The 19,511-nt window shown below is 40.9% G+C and overlaps 1 protein-coding gene across 8 annotated transcripts in view; it reads left to right on the plus strand.

The window, feature by feature from the left end:
• The window catches only part of TACC2 (transforming acidic coiled-coil containing protein 2), a 152,782-nt gene that overhangs the window by 125,154 nt on the left and 8,117 nt on the right, over positions 1-19,511 (plus strand). For 4 of the 8 annotated variants that reach the window (XM_074875457.1, XM_074875456.1, XM_074875455.1 and 1 more), the window contains 6 exons: positions 76-247; positions 1,652-1,792; positions 2,701-2,781; positions 12,272-12,415; positions 13,334-13,410; positions 17,882-17,925. In XM_074875457.1, the coding sequence (XP_074731558.1) occupies positions 76-247; positions 1,652-1,792; positions 2,701-2,781; positions 12,272-12,415; positions 13,334-13,410; positions 17,882-17,925 (659 nt within the window). The remainder of the gene's footprint in view (positions 1-75; positions 248-1,651; positions 1,793-2,700; positions 2,782-12,271; positions 12,416-13,333; positions 13,411-17,881; positions 17,926-19,511) is intronic. The other 4 variants (XM_074875459.1, XM_074875460.1, XM_074875461.1 and 1 more) reach the window with 2 other exon arrangements.

Raw genomic sequence — 19,511 nt, forward strand, 5'->3', positions numbered from 1 at the left:
CTTAGTTGTTACCAGAAGCAGAATTGTAAGGGCCTTGCACTCCACCCTGAAAGCATGTACACAATCTTTTTCCAGGTCAAGCTTTGAAGACCCTGAAGCCCAGCAATCCTCTGGAATTAAAATACAACATCCAGCTTCCCGAGTCTTAGCTGCCAGCCAAGAGGCACACTTACAGTCACCTGACAAGTCAAAGCAGAAAGACCTAGAGCCCATGACCCTAGGAACAACTCCAGAGGCTATTGAAATAGTAAGTAAATTATGATAAGAGTTTGGGAATAATTTTCCCGCAGAAATTTCTCATTTCGTATAAGAGGTAGCAAAGGTGGATCTCAAAAGTAGAGTGAAACTCAACCTGATACTTAAAGATCTTGGTAGCAGCATGTGGTAGGACCCAAATGAGGGAGGTAGGTTGATGCAACTGATGGAATTCAGAATAATTTTCTGAATTCTTACCGTAGCTCACCATGTTCTTGTAATAACTTATTCCAAGTCAACACTTTGAAGTGCTTTTTTTCTCACACAGGCCTTCTTACAGTGTGCTTTAACGCAATATTTGAAGAAATATTTTATATATAAAATAAGGGGTTTGATACAAACATAGAGACATGATTTGTTCTGTTGCACATACTGTGAAATTTCAAAGTTTTGTTGTAAAAAACAGGTGCCCCTTCACATTCTTGTATAAATTGTTAACCATGTTGTTGTCATCTGATACTAATAATGTAAAATTCACTTTTTTGATGATTAGAACTCATTCCAGCTTCTAGTTAAATCACTTTTTTTCATGGCTTCTCTGGATTGTATTTGAATTAGTAGTGAGCCCTTCCTTGCTTCCAATCTGCGCTGCATACAGACTTCAGAGCATTGGTTCTCAAATTCATGAAGGTTTCCTCAAGGCCTCCACTTTTCCAGGCAAACTCGTTTCACAAATGCCTACAGCACTAGGCATGCTAAGCTGTATGACAATATATTTACTGAGGAGTCAAAACAAGAAGCAGCTCACTTTAATACTATGCTTAATTTATGTTATTGATGGTGTTGATACCATCTCACAAAACATTTTTTTATGAGCTTGAATACTTCTCTCATTGCAGGGACTTTTGGGTTTCAAATCCCAGTGGTCTTGGTTTTGTCATTCTAATTCTGTCCACCCTCATATTATGCATTTATCCTGATCATAATTGTGAACATAACATAGTTTATCCCCAATAAGCAGCTAAAAGACTTTGTAAAAACGCAAAAAAAGTCTTGCTGAGGTTCCCCTGTTTTGGTGGTCTTCAAAGCTTTTGGACTGCCTTAGAGATGCCTGAACTGAACATAAGCTATGGTATGGTCAAAACCTATGGTAACTTTGAAAACTATTGTAGAAATATCGAGAGTGGGCTGTGGTTCGTGGTTTGAGAGCCATTGCTTTAGAGGTGCTAAAATTACTTACTTCATGTTAATCTTGGAAAATTTACTCAGCTTTTAAATTAGGAAAATTGTTCTTGATATTTATCTGTTACATCTATGAATCGTGTATTCAAAAGTAATCTTCAGTGGGGCATGAAATTACTAGGAATCAAACATATGCAGACACGAATGTTGCTTTTGGCCTGAACTACTTGGGCAAAATCTCTGTTGCTTATTCTGTATCCTCCTTACCCTTCAGACATCTCCTGAAGACTCCTTTGTCTCTGCTGATGCTCTTCTTAATAGGATATCTAAGAAAACCTCAATATGTGATCAGCCTGAATATCTAGATCCTGACTTAGCAGAAAAGAACCCCCCAGTATTTGCTCAGAAACTTCAGGTTTGTAGCAGAAATATAAATGTCACTTTTCTTGAAGTCTGTCTATACAGAGGTAGAGGAATGCTTTGCCTCATCTGAAAGGGGTGGGGGGAGACTTGGAGGGGAGGTGGGAAAGAAGCAAAACAATGATTTGATTCTTTCCAAAGTAACTTTGGCCTTTCAGGAACTTCAGGAACAGAGATATTTTAATTTCATTCATATAATACATAAACTTAAATTTCATCAGCAGTTTCAGCTATCCTTTCAGCTATACCACTGATGTATCTATTTTGCAGAAGTCTTTACAAAGCAGGTCTTTTAAACTTGAACACAGGACTTGATGTGTGGAGAGCTGTCTTGACACCTGACCTTAGTAGGTCTATATGCATAGATTCATTTTGAGAGATTTCAGCCCTAATTCTGCTGAAATGAAAATTAGGCTTTGTTTTTCTAGTAATCTACCTAATGCAGAATTTGGCATGGCTTCTTCTAGGAAAAGCATATTGATCTGCAGACCAGTTCTGTACATCAGGACATATTTTCTAGAATATTTATAGTGACATTTAAAACAGTAAATGTTGAATTGAGAGTGGCAGCTGGCATACATTCACATAAAATAAAAATGAAAGGAGAGAATTCTGTGAAAAGCAGCTTTAGCTTTAGAAAACATTTATTTTACTCAAAGCATTGTTCATGCTTATCCCCTAATAAAAATTGTTCGTCTATACAGCTACCTCAAAACTAACCAAAAACTGGAGTTTTGTATCAGTGTTCTAGTCATGAAGGGCATATGGGATGTGTTTGTCACCCAGGAATTTTCAGAGTTATACATTAAAAGATAATACTCCATTTTTGAATGTGTTAAACGTTTTTGCTGTGTTCTTAATACGTTTTTTTCTGTGGATTGCTCACAACCAAACACTTGACAGGAGGAGTTAGAGTTTGCTGCAATGAGGATAGAAGCACTGAAGTTAGCCAGGCAGATTACCCTGTCTTCTTTCCGCTCTGAGGTATCTGTTTTGTGCCTGCCATGTGTGTGTGAGTCTGCACAGACTAAGAAACTGAGTGATGCTTTTTCTTTAACAAGGTAACTAAGGCTCTCAGAGTGCAGTGCTAAGCTGTGCGCACCTCAGTGTGACACCAAAGAGCATGCTGAAAGCAGTGCTGCACACAGAAATGCTGTCACCTGCTCCACTCAAAGAGTACTGCTGCATCCAAATTAACAAAAGGCAAATTTGAAGGCAAGAAGCAGGCACGTACCTTTTGCAGGAGACAGGTTCTGCAATCCAGGTGGCCATCGGTCTTTAATAGTAAGACCAATTGTGCTCTGGGTACCCAGCCCCCTGAGCTGGAAGACTGGGACAGGGAGCAGAATGAAGCCCCCATAACCCAAGGGGAAATGGTTAGTGACCTGCTACACCACTTAGACACACACGAATCCGTGGAGCCAGATGGGATCCACCTAAGGGTCCTGACGGAGCTGGTGGAGGTGCTCACTGAAACGCTTTCCATCATTTATCAGCAGTCCTGGCTAACCAGGGAGGTCCCAGTTGGCTGGAAGTTTGCAAATGTGATGCCCATCTACAGGAAGGGCTGGAAGGAGGATCCAGGGAACTACAGGCCTGTCAGCATGATCTCAATGCTGGGGAAGGCTGTGGAGCAGATCATCTTGAGTGCCGTCATGCAGCTTGTATAGGACAACCACGTGATCAGGCCCAGTCAACGTGGGTTTATGAAAGGCAGGTCCTGCCTGACTAACCTGATCTCCTTCTATCCCGCTTAGTGGATGGGGGAAGGGCTGTGGATATTGTTTACCTGGAGTTTAGTAAAGCCTTTGTCACCGTTTCCCACAGCATTCTCGAGAAACTGGCTGCTCATGGCTTGGACGAGTATACTCTTCACTGGGTAAAAAACTGGCTGGATGGCCAAGCCCAAAGAGTTGTGGTGAATGGAGTGAAATCCAGTTGGTGGCTGGTCACAAGTGGTGTTCCCCAGGGCTCAGTATTAGGGCCAGTTCTGTTTAATATCTTTATCAGTGATCTGGACAAGGGGATTGACTGCACCCCCAGTTTGCAGATGACACCAAGTTGGGCGGGAGTGTTGATCTGCTGGAGGGTGGGAAGGCTCTACAGAGGGATCTGGACAGGCTCAATCAATGGGCCGAGGCCAACTGTACAAGGTTCAACAAGGCTGAGTTCCAGGTCCTGAATTTAGGTCACAACAACCCCCTGCGGCGCTACAGGCTTCGGGAAGAGCATCTGGAAAGCTGCCAGACGAAAAAGGACCTGGGGGTGTTGGTCGACAGCAGCTGAATATGATCCAGCAGTGTGCCTAGGTGGCCAAGAAGGCCAATGGCATCCTGGTGTGTATCCTGGTGCCAGCAGGACTGGGGAAGTGATTGTCCTCCTGTACTCAGCACTGGTGAGGCCACACCTTGAATACTGGGTTCAGATTTGGGTCCCTCACTGCAAGAAAGACATTGAGGTGCTGGAGCGTGTCCAGAGAAGGTCAACGAAGCTGATGAAGGATCTAGAGCACAAGTCTTATGAGGAAGAGCTGAGGGAACTGGGGTTGTTCAGTCTGGAGAAAAGGAGGCTCAGGGGAGACCTTATTGCTCTCTACAACTACCCGAAAGGAGGTTGTGGAGAGGTGGCTGTTGGTCTCTTCTCCCAAGTAACAAGCAATAGGACAAGAGGAAATGGCCTCAAGTTGTGCCAGGGAAGGTTTAGATTGGGTATTAGGAAAAAATCTCTTCACTGAAAGGGTTGTTAAGCATTGGAACAGGCTGTCCGGAGAAGTGGTTGAGTCACCATCCCTGGAGGTATTTAAAAAACACGTAGATGTGATGCTTAGGGACATGGTTTAGTGGTGGCCTTGGCAGTGCTAGGTTAGTGGTTGGACTCAATCTTAAAGGTCTTTCCCAACGTAAACAATTCTATGATTCTGTGGTTCTATCATTTGTCATTTGTCCACAGCAAGATTTGTCCTAAAATGTTTGATGGCAAAACAATACCACACCTACTTCTTACAAAGATGCTATAGATTTTGCCTGCAGAGACATTTTGGCTTTTGTTGGTATTTTCAGCTTGAAATCAGACACCTTGACTCAGAGTTTAGAAGAAAGATATTCTGTCAACCCTGCCTTCAGGCATCTGAAGAAAGGGACTACAGCAAGTTTGGAAGGGCTATAGATTTCCCAAGGGAAAAAGGCTTCCCAACACAATGTGTCTTTATTCGTGAAGATCTAAATCTTTTTTTTTTTATTGCTAGTTCCAGGTTGCGCTGGCTAGTTCTGCCTCAGAGTGATGCTTTGCACTGCTCTAGGGATGCACATGGTCTTCACTGTGTTTGGAACAGGATGGGAAAGTTTGCTCTGATGCACTGAGTTTGGTGGTTAGCCAGTTGCACAGCCAGTTTATGATGCCCTTCATGGTACTTTTAACAAAGAAGTCAAGCCAGAAATGTTAGTGGCTTTCTTGGGAGGTGGTATCAGCTGAATGAGATGCTGATGGGATGGCAGTGTGCTGCTGCAGTGAGACATCTTATTCCAAACAAGGAGAATGTGCTTCTGGCATGTCCTTCTCCAGTGACCTTTCTTTTCTTATACTGTCCATTAATAAGTCAGTGGGAAGTCTTTTGCCTGATCCTGTATAATCCTGAGTTCATTGCATCATAACAACATTTGTGCTGGGTATAGCGTAGAATTTCTTGGTGCTTTAAAGATCAGTCATAAAGTAGCTAGTTCATAAAAGTAAAGAATTTTTTTTAGATTAACTGTGCTTTTATGAAAAAAAAAAAGAGATTTGATTTATTTCTTACCTTAAATAGCCCACAAGCTAACTGTTTCTATGGTGCACATATGCTTACTGAAGTAAACCCATTCCTTGCAGATTTATGTGTGTTTTAACATATGTGGCTATAATCTTTTATTTAATCAAGAAAAACATGCTGTTTTCTTCATTAAAAACCAAGATTAACCTTCTAATTAAAGGAGTGAAAAAATAAATATCACAGAATCATCTAGATTGGAAAAGACCTTGAAGATCACCTAGTCCAACCATTATCCTAACATGTCCTAACAGTTCTCAACTCCACCAGATCCCTCAGCGCTGGGTCAACCCGACTCTTCAACCCCTCCAGGGATGGGGACTCCCCCCCCTGCCCTGGGCAGCCCATTCCAATGCCCAACAACCCCTTCTGCAAAGAAATACTTCCTAAGAGCCAGTCTGACCCTGCCCTGGCGCAGCTTGAGGCCATTGTCTCTTGTCCTGGTGCTTGTTCCTTGGTTCAAGAGACTCATCCCCCGTCTCTGCACCCTCCTTTCAGGGAGTTGTAGAGGGCGATGAGGTCTCCCCTCAGCCTCCTCTTCTCCAGACTAAACCCCCCCAGTTCCCTCAGCCGCTCCCCATCAGACCTGTGCTCCAGACCCTGCACCAGCTCCGTTGCCCTTCTCTGGACACACTCGAGTCATTCAATGGCCTTTTTGGAGTGAGGGGCCCAAAACTGAACCCAGTCATCGAGGTGTGGTCTCACCAGTGCCGAGTCCAGGGGTAAGATACAGTTTTTATGGTACAGGGGTAAATATCATTTTCCTGTTTGAGTTCTAGCCTGTGTGTGACGGTGTCCCCTTGCTCTGTTACCCTGAGTTGTGGGTGTCAGAAGAGGGTGAGGTGGGATCCTCTTTCGATCCTCTCCACTTCCTTACTCTCTCTACCTCCTTGCCCTCCCAGCACTTTGCTGTAACACGCAGCAGTCCGGCTCTCCAGCACCAGGAAACACTCGAGATGAAACACATAATAATACCTAGATGCTCTTCATAGGTTATACAAGAAACTTCTGTTAAACATCTGCATTTTTGCTACCAGCCAGCAATTCAGAAACTCACAAATTGTACTATTTTAGATGGAAGAGAATAGGTTTATCCGTTTATGAATTCTTCTGTGTTACCCAGGGTAGATTCTGAGCTGCAAAAATGCTATAGTATGTATTCGATTGTGTGGAGTTATATTTTAAAGATGCTTTTTAACATCATTACAGCATTTTCTTTTATCTAGAACAAGTTTATGAACTTTTTAGAACTTCCAAGCGAGGAATGGATTTCTTGGGATTTTTTAGAAAATGCCATTAATCTGTATAACAAAGATAACAAAAACAATAAGCAGAAATGGGGAGAGAAAAATAAGCAGAACTCCACCTTCTGACAGAGAATCGGTAGCATTTTCACATTCTCAAAGCCCCATGTTGGTCCAGTCATTGGAATGCTTTTAGCTGAATACTGTGGGTTGTCATGTTAGGCTGGGAAAGACTGTTGTCCTTGCATAACTTTACTATTTCAGTGGGAGGTTGCTAATGTTAAATTAGCCTATGATGACAACCCTTGTGACCTGCAGTGACTGATGGCCTGGATTAAGTATAATGGGATCCACCAGATGACTGCAGTGACTTAAATTTGGATGCTAACCAGCATTCCCTTCTGGTTGGCTGGCCTCAGTTCTTTTCTTAATGTCGTATAATTGCGTTTAACATTTGGTAAACCATTACAGGATGGGTCGCAAGAATTGGATGCTAAATAAAGACACAAACACTTGTTATGAAAAGTTAAGTCACCTAAAATAAAGATTAAATACAGGCATTTTCTGCTAGTACTAGGACTGAGAATAAGGATGTGCAGTTTGTTGTTCTCAGACAGAGGGAAATTGTTTGGCCATTCCCAAACTTCTTGTCACAGACATCAACAATGTTAGGACTGGTCATCTACTCCTACATTACCAAAGAGTTTTGTTTTCCAGCACTGAGATGAATTAACACTATTAAACAGACTCCATTAGGATGTCTTGTGGCCATTTTTTTATAGGTGCAACTTGAACAGAAAGCTGATAGGGTTTGTGCCCACCACCTTGCAGGTGCTGAGGCGATGTAGAGTTGGGTGTTGAAATAAGATCCAAGGAAAGGAGAGAAACTGAAAGGAAAAGCTTCAGCAGAAATGGGATTAGTCCATCACAGCTTTGGGGGGCTTTCATGGTGGTGAAGGAGGAATATTTCCTTCAAACAGGGATACCATTTTTTCTAGTAGAACTTTACAAGCAGAGAAATTATGCTTGGATTTTACTTGCTTTTCAGTATATTTGCAAGCACAAGTAGATCTTGTTTTGCCTCCATTGACCTGTCTGCACACACATCAATTAGTTAGAACAGCAGATCATTTGATACGCAACCGAGCAGTATTTGAGTGCTTGTAAAGGGCAAGCTCATTTTCAGCAGGGCTAAATACATATTGCTCTAAACAGCATGATAAAAACTAGTTTTCATTTTCATTCCAGTGCCTTTCTCTATTTTCTTTCACTTTGGCCTTGAAGCAGCTGGTTAATCGATGTGCATTTATTGCCTTTCTGGTCAGATACCTGGTTTCTGTGAAAGATGCTGGAAAGAGAAGAGGAAGTGTGTTGGCTCTCAAATATTTACACTAAGATTGCAGTGACCTACAGTTAGTAGTAGCTCCCTAGCAGACTCTTTCTGTGCAAGGTTCAGTGACTTACAAATCCCTACACTTATTATTACCCCAATTAACTGCTTACCTTCTCAGCAATTAGGTGTTGAACTTTGTTGAAGCATCGACAGAGTTACTTCGAGTAAGACCATCATCCTGTTGGTCAGGCTATATTATTTTCTCAGGATAGGAATATTTGGAGGCAGCAAATATCAGTTACTGAATTGTGCATCAGTTTGGAGCTGTGTAAAATTGGGTTTTGGAGTAAAACCACAAGGACTTTTACTGGTTGCTCCTGCCAAAGAACCCAGTTGTGACTTGTGTGAGGTGTTTGCAGAGTTTGGACAATACTGGTCAGACCACTACTGCAAGCATTTCTGCTCAGTGGTTAAATTCCAAGAGTTTTTACAGTCATCTTTGGAAATTTTAAGTTGTTTTGCATGTCATTATTACTACTCTTTTGTACAATTTACTGAAATGCAAGGGAGAACTAGAGAAAACATAACTATATTAGTATGGTGTTAAGCACTATATAGAAATGCACATAAGTATGTATTCAATGCTTTAAATGTTCTTTTTTCTTTAAAAATTTTATCATCCAGGCAGTTACTTTGACACATTTTTATATGAGCTTGAGGAAATTTGTGTTTCTTTTTCCACAATTAATATTTTCCAGCAATCTCTCTATGAGATCCAGCAAATTAAGCTGCAGGAGGCTTTTGAAATATGATACATACAGTTTAGCAGATTGATCTTCAGAATGGCCTTTCTTTTGAGGACAGCTTTGATGATCTAATGGCTCTTTTTTATCTCTCAGTTATTCTTGCCTTGTGTTTGAGGAGGAACTAAAGTATATTTTTTTGGAGTTGGGATACTGAGTTGAGCCAGCAGTAGTCTTATTTATTGACTGTTTTACCCTTACTCAGATGTGTGTACAGCATGTGTTTTTGTATTTATGCATTTACATAGATGTCTGAGCTTGTGTCCCAGAAGTATTTTTTCCTGCATAGTAGTTGTATATTGGGAGATACTTTCAAGAATACAGGCTATGTAATTTTGATAGATTTTTGCTCAGGTAGGAGAATCCACTGGATTTGAGGTTGCACCTCCTAATTATATTGGAATTGATCATTATTTTGTATGTTCATGGTTAAATGTAGCAAAAAAGAGAAAGTATGGCCTGCTCCATAAATGCTAGAGGCAATAGTCAATTGACTCCCGTGTTTAAAAATAAAAAATACAAAGCAAATCAGTGAGAGTCTCTTACATAAGTAACGATACACTATGGTGTTTTATAAGTACTGTTTAGCTTACTCTTGGTCTAATGAAATTTTCTTGCCCAGTCTTTTAATGTTGCTGGTGTGGTTTCTTCATGCTGTCTACAGATGTGATATCCAGCACATCTAGTCCAGTGTTTATCTCAAGTGAGCACTGTATGTAATTTTTAATACAGCTTCTCCAATAAGGTGTGGTGTGAGAACTCAGAAAGATTGCAACAAAATTAACAGTGGGTTTGGATCCTTTCCATTATTCTAGGCTATGCGAGAAGAACTGTGAGCAAGTGAATGATTTATGGAGTGGCATCTGACAAAATTTCCTTTAACTGTGTCGAAACAAGAGCATGTGGTGTTGAAATTAATGAGGTCTGTTTGGGTGCACGTTGTGGAGAGGAGGACTGAACCTTGATTCAGACATTATCTACTCGCTTTCACATTCCTGTGCTTCAAGCAGTAGAATGTGACTCTGCTATTTTATTTAAAAACAAAAACAACTAAAAAAAATCCAACCTTCTTTTCAATAAAATAAAACCTTTTTCTCTCTTTTATGTAAAAAACTCATTAAAAAGTCTTGATTACTACTCTTAATTATGGCAGATAAAGCCTAAAAACTATGATACTGCATTAGTGAACTTGAAGGAACAGAATATATTGCTTTATGCACAAAGGTAACAAGTGAACTGGAAAAATATGTTATCCCCTTTCAGCAGCAAGAGAGTGCTGTACCAGAAAATCTGTATGTGAATATCCATTTCCATCAGTGGATGGGAAAGGCATTGATCAACTTGACTTCCCTCCCCACCCATACAAACTGTGGGCCATGGTCCAGCCCTCCCTGTGGCTACATCAGAGACAATTTTAATTGTTGTGAGAGCCCACTGAAAAAAAATGCTACTGAATCTGCAGGGTAAATTAAAAAAAATTACAATAATTCCATATTTTAAAATGTAGTTTTGATACTGGCTTAGCAGGTGATGTGTGTATACATACACAGAGAGGGATTTCTGGGCATTTGTGTCCTCCCCACTGAAGTCAGTGTGTTTGAATGTTCTGTACCACGTGAAGTATCTTCTTGGGTCACAGAAATTCAAGGAATTTCAGCCATACTCAGATACAAGATCTTTCCTGTGAAACTTCTTTTGGTGGAAGGGTTTCATATAAAGAGTAAAAGAAAAGGAAATAATAAATGCAAGAGCACATCCCTGGCCGGGGCTAAGCCCATCTTCCCCCACAGTGCTCCCCGAGGTGGGGCTCCCCTGGGGCTGCTCTGGGCAATGCAGGGACCAGCGTGGATCCTCAGCCCGTGAAGTGGAGCTGCTCTGGCTCTGTCTCGCAGAATTATCCCCAGGATGATGTAGCCTGTGCCTGTGCAGTGTAGTCGTAGGGGTCCCAGCACTGCACAGGCAGAGGGGATCCCTGTTCTCTGCTCTGGAGCCTGGAAACGTAACAGAGCTCATAGAGATGCCTCATACCATTAACTTGCTATCCCATTTGATTTCTATGAGGGTTTCCTCTTTAAAAAAAAAAGTTTTATTTTAATTTTTTGCAACATTTTGATTCCCCAGCCTTAGTCCAGTGTTGTAAGGAGCAGTGTTTTGGTGATGGCCATTGTGTCTGTACTGTCTGTCCCTTTCCTCCCCAATCACCAGTAATCCCAATTCCTTTGGCCGTTTTTGTGCATATTTCACAGAGGAGTGGAACGTTTAAACCCCAACAACGGCGATAATGTCACATCCAACCCCAGCATTATTTTGTGACCCACCAGCAGCTGAGAGAAGGAACATTTTGTTTCCCAGACCGCCAGAGGCAGCACCCAGCCAGGCAGGCAGTCAGCACGTGTGTGTTAGCTGGGTGATGGTGAGATGCAAAGCGTAGGTTGGGGTCACAGGGACATCTGCTGCAGAGGGGTCTGCTCTCAGGGGGTTGCTACGGATGGTGTCTAAAAATGTGGGGTTTTTTTGTTTAGTTAATCTTCCAAACTGTCTTTTATCATCTCCTTGGTTTTAATGCGCTGTAACTTGGATTGTTTGTATCCGGAGTTGTTTGCAAGACATCTCATGCATCTCGGTGTCACATACCTCTTTTTTGCTCTCTTCCTCATTTCACATGCTGCTCTCCTCCTGCTTTAATCTGGGCCGCTGACATGAGCAAAATTGGCAGCTGCAAATAAAACCTCATTTAACTTACTAATCGCATGCTGAACACCAGTGGGGCAGCAGTGTCACTTGTAAATCCACACTTTATATGTAATATCATTTATGATAGATACAGTATATTGGCGCATCAGACCTAAGAAAGCGAGCTGTCCTCTTGCTTCTGGTTTCTTGATCTTTTTTTATGGAAACAGAATTTCCCTTAACAAGCTCTCTGCCTCCAAATCTAATTTCCTCTGCTGACGTGCATTTCTTGTGGATGTTTCGGAGGAATTTCTGCATCAGAAAGTAGTAAATATTCTAATATAGAACCTTAAAATATTGGTGGCGAAGTGCTGTCTTTGTTTTCTCACTGTAAGGGTAATATGGCTCTCTTGGTGCTCACTATGGATCTTAAATGTATATTTTATGATTGCTAAATTCAAAGTTCCTTGTCGGTGTTAATTGCTGTTATAATTTAGTACTACACATGATTCTAGTCCTAGCTCAGGACCCTGGTGCCTAGCACTACACCCAGAAGACATATGAAATAAACACATATTTAATGGTTCATTTCTTTGTATTTAAAAAAACAAACACACAGAGAGAACCTGCTATCCCAGCAGATGTTTCCATCTCTAAAAGTGCACTGTACTCCCGGATCGGCACCTCAGATGTGGAAAACACCACAGGTCTCCTCTACCCGCAGCAAGACTTAGACTCTGCACTACGACTCGCCAGAGCAGAGGTAATTTTCTTCAGAATTTGGAAAAGGAAGTATGTGCCCCTTGCGGTTTCCTTCTTTCCTGTTTTCTCCCAGATGATTCATATTACGAATACTTGTTCTATTCTTGTAACCATCCTCCACAGTGCTAAAGCCATGCTAGAGGTTATCAGAGCAAAAGGTGCTATACTGTAAGTTTCACTTTTTTTGACATAAGTGAAAAGCGGGCATTATATGAAATAAATCTTTATTGTTTTTAGTCTCAGGTGTACTCTGCGCATCTTGACATTGCTGTATAATTACATAAAAATTGTAAGATGCTAGAAATAGGAATAAAATTACGTATTTTACAAAGCTACATATAAGATTAGTCTGGCTAATAATAACAATTAAAAAATGGGTACAATCTAGCGTTAGAGTACTCCAAACTTTATGATGGATTGTGTGAACTGAAAGGAGCATGAAGGAACACAGTCTTTTGGCTATAAATTCCATGGACAGTCAGCCCTAAATATGCACGCAGAAGCAGTAGAACCCCCTTAGAGGACAAACCAGGGGACCATGTTCCAAACCCGTGTACAGAGGTACAAACCAGATGCAGTGTAGTGTAATACAGTATTTCTTCAAACGTCTCCTTGTTATAATCAGGAATGAAACATGAAACAAGAACATTGCATCTACTTTCCTAACTTAGTTTTTCAAAACTTGAGTATGATTTCACATCTGAACTTTTTTAATTGCACTTTGCAGTCTGAAGAAGAAAAAAATCGCTGGGGATGCTTATATTTGAACCCATTATGCACCTGAAAACTGTACCTTTGTTAATTAGGATTTGATATTAAATCAAATATTGTACAGTTATTTAATTTCCTTTTTAATGGATCACTTGGTTTTACTGTTTTGGTTTGGTTTGGTTTTTTTCTTTTGCTTTATTTGTTTCAGATTGTGGCCAAGGAAAGAGAAGTATCTGAGTGGAAAGAGAAATATGAAGAAAGCAGAAGGGAAGTGATGGAAATGAGGTGGGTTATTAATTTGTCACTAATCGCACTGACAGAGTCTCATTTCAGCCTGTGGGTAGTACACAGAGTACCATAATTGTACAACTGTTTTGGTTATTTTTAACTGCAGGCTTTGGATTGATGCTAAACTGATATTTTGTGTTTGCTCTGCATGGTGGGCACCCCGGTTCAGGGTAATCATTGAAAACTTCTATGTTGCTGATCTCATTTACATCCTAAAAATACTGAGATAAGAGAGGTTTTAATCTAGGTTAATGTAAGAGAAGAATTTCCTCCAGTTTGTGCTGTGAATTCTCACGTGGACTGCATAGTGAGGTTTCTGTTGCCAGATTGAACGAGTCTGCCACCAGAGCTGGCACAGGTATGCATGTGCTAATTTAAAATTCACTCTCCACAAATAGTTTTGCCAAGAGAAGAAAAAAAGTGAAGGTTTGCAGCTAGGTATGAGTAGTACTGGCTACCTCCAGGGCATGATTGTAAAAAGTTTCTTGGACAATAGAAAACAACCCAGTTGCAGTAGAAACACATTTCTTGCAAAGAAACCACTCTGTCCTCTGAGTGTTGACTTTCAAGGAGATTCTACACTCTTTTCTTTGAACTGAGCTGATTTTCTAATTACTGCACACACTAAGCTTGATCTTAGATAAGCAATTGTTGTGTTGGATTTTGCTGCTTCATTTGAGAGCTGACGGAAGGACCCTGAACTTTTCAGTTTATTCTGGTTGTATCTGTTCTATTCTATTTCTCCTTGCAAACATGCTTCTATTACATTAAATATCTGTATACTGGAACGTAACTGGTTTGACCTTCCTTCCCAGCCCAGGTTCTACCACTTGCAAGGGTGACAATGAAATCACTGTAGTGGATGAAGTGAGCAGTGTTGCTCAAAGAATCATTATTGCTCCCCATTTAGTCAGTTGAAATTTTCAGCCTTTTTTTTTTTACAGTGGTAATACCATAAGAACAACATACCAATGAGCTTGACCTGCTCATCAATCTGAATCTGAGAAGGTGATCAGTTGCAAGAGAGAAAATATTTCATGGAGTCTTTAAGGCCTGTTATTTACTACCTTCAGACAAACAGAAAAACCATCCCCCTCTTTAACTCGTAAATAAAAGAAAACTGTCAGATTATTTTAGCATCCTTCTTTTGAGTAGTAATTTCTGCAATCGCTTCTGAGACTGAATTTTCTTCAAAACCACTTCTAGCACCAACTTCTTCCCAAAATTAAATGTCTCAGTGATTTAAAGCTAAAGCCAATGAGCTGTATGAGGTGATGACCTGCATATGTTAATTCCTGCTTATATCCAGGAAAAGTGTACTTGGAGAGTAAGGGTAAAAGGGAACTGTGGTGCAGAACTTGGCAAATACGAGCATGGATGCCAGGAGTCACACATGGCAGATTTGAATAGCGGCAGCACAGGGCTTTGAGCCAAAGCGTCTTAAGAGAAGCATTAAGAGAAGCATCTGCAAAAGGCAGGGGCTTTATTTCTTTCAGAAAAGCGTCTCCCAGTGCCCAGCTGAGTTCTCTCACCTCTCTGCACTCCACTTGGGAAAGGAAACAAAACCCTGGCATGGCCCTCAAATGCATAATGAGGCAAATCAGAAAGGAGCTGCTGCAAGCAGTCAAACCAAGGATGCAAAAAAAGGAATGAACAAAATTAGGAATTGTGTAAGGAATGACTCAGTGTTCAGCACACACGCTCAGGTGCGGTACTTGGTCTGTTCTCTAGAAAGTGCCTGGGTGCTCGTGTCTGCTGGCTGCAAAATGGGCACTGACAGAGGTTGCTTATTCCTTAATGAAAGGAGAGCAGAGGGTGACACAGAGCAGCTGGCACACTGTAGATCTGTACCTTCATCTTCCTCACAGTAATTTGGTTGTGTGTCTACACCCTCAATAAAATTTGATTTAAAAAACCCCCACATTATCTAAGCCAAATTTCCCGCAGGCACATCACTAGAACACATGGGTGAAAAAACAAATCTGACTAATATTGTCACAAAATGATAAAATATGCATGTGTGCACAAAGAAGGACTTCTCTTGGAAGATTAAATGTTGAAACAGTCCATGTGTGGTAAATTAGAGATGCAGCAATTAAATATGACATAATGATAAGCAAGAGGTGAAGAGATTATCTAGAGCTGCAAGCACAAAAGCATCCTTTCCACAGAAGGAGAAGCAATGCTCCTTTACCCAAGTCCTGCATACTCTTACCTGGAATATCCTGAATTCAACTATGTTTTCAGAAAAATGTCAGACTGGAGGAAATTCCACTCCAGAGAACAGTAGCCAAGATGAGAAGTTGTAATAATGTAATCTATTGAAGAGCTAAACCAGGGTGGGCTATACCATAATTCAAGGGTACAACCAGAGGCAGGCAAGATATATTTAAATACAGTTATTTGGAGGTCTAATTGATCATACTCGGAAAGGGAAGTCGGGCAGATGACCTCTGAGATCCTTTGTAGCCCTGGATTTTGGTGTTTTTATGACTTAATGAAATTGCAGGAAGTTAATACATAGACTGAATGTGTAAAATATCAAAAGTTAAGTCTATGCAGCATGTCAAGCTAGGGTTAAGATGTGCCATCACAGAGAAGAATGGTGTGGCCAGCATCCTTTGGTCCCCCAGCCATAGTGACTTATTTAGGCTGCTTGACAGAAAGAGGCCTTTGCCATGAATCTGGAACACCACCTCACTTGGCTCCCTTGCTTTCCAGGTCGAGTATTATTAAAATCAATGTGCCATTGCAGTATCTGCTTCTGCTGAACAGCTGCCACATGTTTCATAAGGCTGGATAATGCAGAGAATGTGGTATCTACTTGAACCAGCCTCAGCCAGTAAAAATAAGAAATAGATAATGTTATTTCACTTTACTGGCAACTTCCGTGGTGCAGCCTAGGCTTGGAAGTGCTGTAGTGTTGTAACAGTGTTTAATGTCATGTTCGTTGCCCTGAGTCCTTGACTTCATTTTCTAGGATGATAAAGCTTCCTAAAGGTGCTTGGCGTTACAAGGATATGACATGGCTTTAAAATCCTTATTTCTTACAGCAGGCTTTTGAGGTAATCTTTGGACATGAAACCAATCCCTTCCTTTTAGGGGAAAATCCTTGCAGCTGTTTTTGCTCTCAAAAGTGTAATTTCTGGTTTAAAAAAGAAAAGGAAAAAGCCAGTTAAAACAACAGGACTGACAGCAAGGGAAAGCAGCTTCCAATCAGATCCCAGTGGAGGCGACGGCCTCTGGCCTCAGTACTGAAAATTGTTCCTAGCTGAAACCTGAGCGAGGTCAGCAGGCTGTGCAGCTGGAAAGCCCCTGCTCTGCCCAGAGCTCTGCAGGACCAGGTCGAGCGAGATGTTGCTGACCTTTGGGGCAAGTGGCCTTCTCAGGGGCTCCTGGGCTCTGTGATTCAGATTTGAGACAGGCAGTACAGGAGTTACTGCATTAGTTTTTTGAGAGCTCCGCAAGTTTCTCCTTTCGTTACTGACTTTTGTCTCAAGATTTTCCCACATCCTTTCTGTAACCTCATCAAGTGCAGCAGATTTCTCTAAAATGGAGCAAGTGAAAGTGAGCTAAGACTTTAGAGAGAGACGTATCCAAATACCAGTGAGCTATTTTGAATATCCACTTCAGTTGAAGTGTGGGGTAATTTTGTTTTTTGTAGACAGTCCTACGTGGCTCATGAATCAAAGCACAGATCAAGCTAGTCTCATTTCATTAGCTTTATTTGGCTCTGGGAAATGATGGATCATCTTTCTAAATCACATTTAATCTGCTTATTTTGGCTAACCTCTTTTCAAGAAGGAAATTCAAAGCCTACCGTGAGTGTAGGAAATAAAATAGTCTTAAAAGTAACATTTTGCTACCTCTGTTTCAAAAACAGATTTGGGAAATAGGACACAATTTTTGCACTATATAATCAAATATTTTGTTCTTGTTCTCTTAAGTGCTAATGGATCATTTCGACACATTTGGAGAGCGGAAGATTAGATATAGTTTGGATGAGGGCCAACTACACTCCTGTTAGGTTTACTTGCTACCAATTATAACTTTACTTAACATTTACATTAAAAATAAGCAAATATAAACATGGAGAAGAGGGGAGAAAGTAATGGAAAGATCAGATTCTTTGTAACTCTTGAATTAGACCAATGTGTTTATGTTTATATTTAAATCATGAATGGTAATGTACTTTGGGCATGTTTCAAATAACAGAATTTGTTTAGAAGCAATCCCTTTTTCCTCCCCCACCTATAATGATTTATGCGGAGGATTAAAATTCAGGTGCAATGTTTGAACTGTCAGTTTTATTTGTTACCCAGGTAATAAGGAGCACATAAAAGTGTGAAGGATCTCTGTATCTCTTTCAAAATACTATAGTTCAGCTATTTGAGTAGCATTATTTACTAAGTAAGCATTTCCAATTATGGTGTTTGCCAAAAGCTTTTCTTTTTTTCCCCTCTTACAGGAAAATAGTTTCAGAATACGAGAAGACGATTGCTCAGATGATAGGTAGGTGTTTCTACTCTGAAAGATGCTATCCTCCACTCTGATTTTCTGAAGAGAGCCTAGAAACGTGGTTGAAGTCTGTGGGCTTCGTTTTGATGCTAGCTACATCTGCTGATGCTGCTGGGAATTGTGAATGCATCTGAGGACACCAGTGTGTGCTGCTTGGTTGTGATGAAAAGCTAGGGCTTCATTTTACAGAAAGCAGCCCCCAAGGCAGTCCAGGTAATACAGAAAGATCAGGGCTTTTCCTTCTGTGTCAAAGCAAACTCTCCCATAGGAAACATGTTCAAATGATTTGCCCAGAATTCATGGGTATCTCCAGGAGGGACTTTCAGTGACCTAAAAATCCTTTAGTCATCTGCTCCCAACTGTTCAATGGGAGATACCAAATTTAGCTCGTTACAACAACAGGGATTATCTGTGCTAAGTGCATTGGTCAGACCAAAACCTAGATTAACTGCCATCCCAGTTGAGAGATTATGAGTGGCCAATCCACCTCCCCAATTATTCACTGACACAGGAATCTCCTTTAAGATCTAAATTATGACAAGTTTTGCCTCACAGCAATTAGAAAACACCTTTGTTAACAGCATGCCCCACAAATGAAAAATGCTACATGCAGTAGCATTTCAAAACCAAAGGTTTCAGGACTCGTGTGCTTCCTTGGCACAGGAGGTCTGGCCCCTGGGATGTGATTTCAAAGCCTCTTCATAAGATTTCCAAAGCTCTTTTTCTTAGTCTGGCTATAGAAAGCACCAGTGGCTCATGCTGCCCTGTCCTGCTTCAGCTGGAGCTGTGTCCCAGAAAGGCGAATGGTTGAGCAGGGTCGTGGGTTCTCTGTGGCCAAAATTGCTGGGAAGAGCAGGAAAAGAAATAGTGGATGATGAGAAAGCAGGACCGGGCTCGAGTAAAGCAGCAGAGAACTGTGAAATATTGTTAAAAGCCTTTGAAAGTAGCCTCAGAGTTAAATCTGGGCTGTGAGATGCAGGAGGAAGGCTGGCCTAGCTAGTGATCCCAGCGAGCAGGGAGTGGTATGAATCCAGCCTGTTTGCACTGTCTTTGTTGAAAAAAAAAAAGAAAGAAATTATTCCCCTTACACCCCTGAGAGAACTGTCACAGAGTGACAGGAGCACAACAGGCGTACCTGCATCTTTCTAACAGGTTTTGAACAGGGAAGGATTTTTATTACAGCTATCAACATAACATATTGTTTCACCCCTTTTAAAACTGGCAGCCCCCTCATATGCAGTCAGTATGGTGTGACCCCAAAATTTTTGGTTTCTTTTAAATTAATTTTTTTTTTTTAATTAATGCTTGATTTGTGTTTATATACGTTTGTAGTGAATTTGCTTATCTTTGCCCAAAGAGAGTGGGGGCAAGTGGTTCAATGTCTGGTGTTTTTGCTGCCTTCCTGCATTTCTCAGCCATTGGGAGACACCCCAGCCTCCTTTCAAGTGAAGGGAAAAATGGGCTCTAAATAAATAAATAAATATCAGTTATTACAATAATAATAAATAAACTAAATAAAATATATAGTAATGAATAATATATAATAATAATAATAATATGCCTGGCTTCATTCTCTATGG

Source organism: Strix uralensis, chromosome 7, assembly GCF_047716275.1.
Source record: "Strix uralensis isolate ZFMK-TIS-50842 chromosome 7, bStrUra1, whole genome shotgun sequence".
Lineage (NCBI taxonomy): Eukaryota > Metazoa > Chordata > Aves > Strigiformes > Strigidae > Strix > Strix uralensis.